General features: G+C 42.0%; 1 protein-coding gene across 3 annotated transcripts in view; it reads left to right on the top strand.

Annotated features, from left to right (window-relative positions):
• The window catches only part of DACH2 (dachshund family transcription factor 2), a 642,364-nt gene that overhangs the window by 316 nt on the left and 637,498 nt on the right, over positions 1-4,550 (top strand). For all 3 annotated transcript variants that reach the window (XM_019521377.1, XM_019521376.1, XM_019521374.1), the window contains one exon: positions 7-327. In XM_019521377.1, coding sequence (XP_019376922.1) covers positions 7-327 — 321 coding nt within the window. Of the gene's footprint in view, positions 1-6; positions 328-4,550 lie in introns of those variants that run through there.

The raw sequence follows: 4,550 nt of genomic DNA, 5'->3' as shown, positions 1-4,550 counted from the left end.
CGGCGGCGGGGCAGGCGGCGGCGGGGGCGGTGGCAACGAGTGTAAGATGGTCGATCTGCACGGGGTGAAGGTGGCGTCGTTCCTGGTGGAGGGGCAGGAGCTGATCTGCCTGCCGCAGGTCTTCGACCTCTTCCTCAAGCACCTGGTGGGGGGGCTGCACACGGTCTACACCAAGCTGAAGCGCCTGGATATATCGCCCGTGGTGTGCACGGTGGAGCAGGTCCGCATCCTGCGCGGGCTGGGGGCCATCCAGCCCGGCGTCAACCGCTGCAAGCTTATCACCAGGAAGGACTTCGAAACTTTGTACAACGACTGCACCAACGCCAGGTGAGCGGCCGCCCCGGCTGGGGGGTGGCGGGGTGGGGATGCTGCAGCGGCGCCTGGGCTGGGCCGGGCAGGGGGAGCGGGAGGCTCCCGAGAACTTTCCTGCTGCGCTTCAGCGAGTCGCTTCCCCGGCGGGTTGTTGCTAAACCACTTCTCATGCAGTTTCTCGCAAGCAACGGCGGAGGGAAGCGCCTCCCTTCCTCCTCCCAGGGCAGCGAGGCCTGAGCCGGGGTCCTTCCCTCCCCTGAAACTTTCAGGTGCCCTGGAGGCAGCAGCTTTGTGTCCCGTGAACGAGCCACCGAGCATGTGCCGGAGGAGGGCTCGCGGTTCACAGGCAAACTCTTGCTGAGTGGGACAACGTGACACTGGGCAGAGGCTTTCCCGTGGCTGCAGCCGCTTGGAGGCAGGGAAGGTCCCTGCTGGGCTCTTCGTACTTGGGGACAGGGTTCGGGGCGGGGGTCTTAATCCTTGTTTGTGACCTCCTAGTTTCTTCCTTTAGAGATAATGATCTCAGCAACTACCCCTGCCTCCCCACCCCCAACTGTCGAGGCCGGACTGAAATACGGAGTAAGATGGGGCAGGTTGGAAGAACCAAAGGTCTAGATGACAGCCCCTAGTTTAACAATCCGTGAGACGCTTCTTGAAAGAGATTTGCATTTCAATGTGTTCCTGCTTTCTGTCTCACCAAGAAAGTTTCTGTGCCTATGCCACTTTCAAGTACTTTTGACTCGTGGTGCTCTGACTTATTGCAGGCAAATGTTTAATCATTTTCCCCTCCCTCCCGGTAGGTGTATAAGACAGGTGATTACTTCTACTGTTGAGACCTTGTTGTGTCATGGGTGTACTTCTAAGCAAGCAGATGTATACAATGAAACTAGAAGTGCCTGCTTCTTGGGAAAATAGTCTTGCAGAGCAACAACAGGCTTTTCATAGTTTCATAGTTGTTAGGGGCTGGAAGGGACCTTACAGATCCCTAGATCCAGCCCCCCCTGCACGTGGGCAGGAAAGACTGCTGGGATCTTTGATCCTTGAATAGCAATTTTTTGTCCCCTTCATTACTGAGAAGAAGACAAAACAGTTTGAGACACTTGAGGGATGCTTGTGCTCCATTCCTAGCTGTGTCTGCAGGAAGCATGTCTTTTCTTGCTTACTTTCTGTAACTCCTCTTGCTGTCCATTTATTTCAACAAGTCACAACCCTTGGTGACATTGTAACGATTATTGCTCGTTTACTGAAATAAATGATGGGGTTTTTGTTTTTATAAGGGGGACAGCAGATTTAGCATGCACAATATCTGTGGTTTTCTAGACCAGATTCACTTAAACTTGCTACTTCAAATGTTAGCCCTGTTTAATCTGAAGTCAGGCAGAAGCCAGGGCAGGGTGGCACCTTAGAGACTAACTCTGTCAAAGAGGCATAGGCTTTCATAGGCAACAGTCTACCTTGTTGGATGCCCTGCTCACAATGTTGTTAAGGTAACAGCTTACAGAAATTTGACTGGTGGGAGAGAGTTGGTCTCAACCACAACACTTCTGTAACTTTTACAGCATGACAAAGTTTATTAGCAAAAACATGCAATTCCATACCACCGAGTGGATGAGGCAGCCCTTTTATACTTGACTTGAAGATTTGTTTTCTTCCATGACAAATGGCTGAAGATGCACAGAATTTATTGAAATGTTTAATTTAGCACTTTCTTATTCATCGAACTCTCCTGTTTGTGAGTGGGAGAAGGGAGTAAGATGCATGCAGCAGATGAGAGGCAAGGGCAGAAGAGGTATAAATGTGAACATAGGAGCTGAGAGATGCTGTGGGAAGGGACTGAAAGATGCATCCAGAAGAAGTAAGCAATGTAATCATCAGGGTCAGGGAGATTGCTTCAGTATTGGCTAGAGCAACTAACAAAGCTGACATTTAGTATGTACCTGAGCAGAACAAAAGTAACTTTTGGATTAAAAGGGATGTGTAGGAGAAAAGTGCATGCATTCTGCATATAAGCTGCGCTTACCTACTTATGGAAATTACATTTATCTTCACTTCACTACAGACTCTTAAGATATTTTAAGATAACTTTCTCATCTAGCACTACCGTAGAAGTATTTTTTTTCTTGAAAGTATCGATATCTTGAATATACCAACTGCTATCAGTATATTTTGCATTTTTGCCTATGCTGATAGAATGGGATCAGACACCATGAGTACACGTGAAATTATTATTATTTTTTGTTTATCTTAAAGTTAACTAGTGCAATTTAGTACCATTAAGTGCACTGTATCATGTGGATCTTACTGCTTAACCATACATTTGATTAGTAGACAGTTCTCGTTTCTTGAATGGCCCAAGATACTCATGGCCAAAAATGTTTGATAAAAATAGATATGTGGACATAAGTAGTGGAGTGCTCTCATCTTCTTGCATGCAATATATCCTGTATGCTCCTGCAATTCATTTTATCATTTAAATAATTCACTTTTTAAAACAGTCAGCTGCTGTAGACCTCTTACATTTTTGTACCTGGGAAATTGGGAAAGAATGTGATAGCAGGACATGCATAGCAGAACTTTTAGATGTGAATCATTCCACCACATGACTCGAGTATTACATCCTGCAACTTCTTCAAGGTGCCGTACATTCCTTATTCTCTGTCTTCCACAAACCATTTTGTAGAAGATGAATATATAAATCATCTTTAAAATCCTTTTGAAATATTGGGTCAGACTTGAAAACTGCTTGGAAAAGCCATTAGAAATGTCATATAAAAGTCTTCCCCTCATATCAGTAGAATTTTAAAAAACTTTTTATTGCAGAATTGGAAACAAGAAATATGTTTTGTTGGATGTAAAACACAGGTAAATTTAAATAAGGAAAGATAATTTTTTTTTTACTTTTTCTCATTTTTGCTTTGTCTCACAGTGTTTTCATATTTGAACAGGTTTATAGAGGACTATAACTATATACAAGTCCAGGGTTAGCTGTAGATATGCATCTATAAACGAAAGTTTTAATAAATCTGTTTCTTATGTCTAACGTTAAAGACCAACCTCTTTGATCTTTATATTATTTTTCTTGGTGGTAGGAACATAATTTCATTTTTTCACGCATGCATATAAACAGTATTGTTATCCTTGGTTGTTCATTAGCCTTTATTTATATTATTTGTTTTTAAGGACTGTAAAATACTACCTTTAGGAACGTCTTAATTCAGTTTATTGTAAATAGTATCTTCAAGAGTACAATGGGTGAGGCATGTTTATCTGGCTAATTAATGAGGCATCTATGATATTTTGGAAAACTATTCAAAATAGCGAACTAGTTATTGATTTTTTAGCTATAACATTTTAAAGCTTAGTCCATGATTTTAGTAACAGAAAACTGTGATGTTGTTCCTTTACAATTTTTAAATAAATAGAGAGCGAGTACTCACAGCTACACATAATAGTCCCTTAAATATCAGAATTATATATGTATGATCATAGCCAGCCCATTCTTCTGAGTATTTGTATTTGATGAATGCCATTGTCTACTGAGGTAGTGTAGTATTGTTCTGGATTATCTGGCGAACATGGAGTAAAATATTTCACATGAGAGGAGAATATCTTCTGGTAAAGAGAGAGACAAAGCAACACATGGTTTATTTTCTGTGATGAATTTAAACTATTTTGTTAAGCTAATATTTTGTATTACTTGGCTTGTCCACAAACAATAAAAGGCTTTAGAAATGAATCTAGGCAGTAAATGCAGGCATTTTATTTTATGGGATAATGAGGGTCTAGTCATGTTGTCTATTAAAAGCAGCCCATAGTCAACAATGCTCTGTCTTTTATTAGACGAATGATGTCAAGATTATAATTAAAGCAATCCAGTCATGTGCCCCTGCACAGTGCTTCCATGTGTACATTGATTTTTAAATGTATACTTATGATTGCATAAACTACTTTGCCCAAGTAAATATTTAGCATGAATTCAGACTTGACCAAACTTGCTAATTTAGGAGTTGATTACATATTAAATTAAAAATATTTAGGTTTTCAGTCTTTATTTTCTTTGTGGAGGACAGACACCCTGTTGGGGGGCCATAGCCCTTGTGTGGGAACTGAACCCTCTGTTGGGGGGCAAAACCCCTTGTGTGGGGGCCATCACCCTGTAGGAGGGCAGCAAAATATGTATTCATGGAATTATGAAATATGTATTTAGAGTTCACTTTATTATGATAAGAGACTTCCTT

This window comes from Gavialis gangeticus, unplaced genomic scaffold, assembly GCF_001723915.1.
Source record: "Gavialis gangeticus isolate Ggan-Ray unplaced genomic scaffold, GavGan_comp1, whole genome shotgun sequence".
NCBI classification, from domain to species: Eukaryota; Metazoa; Chordata; order Crocodylia; family Gavialidae; genus Gavialis; species Gavialis gangeticus.
This window is presented reverse-complemented; position numbering and strand designations above follow the sequence as displayed.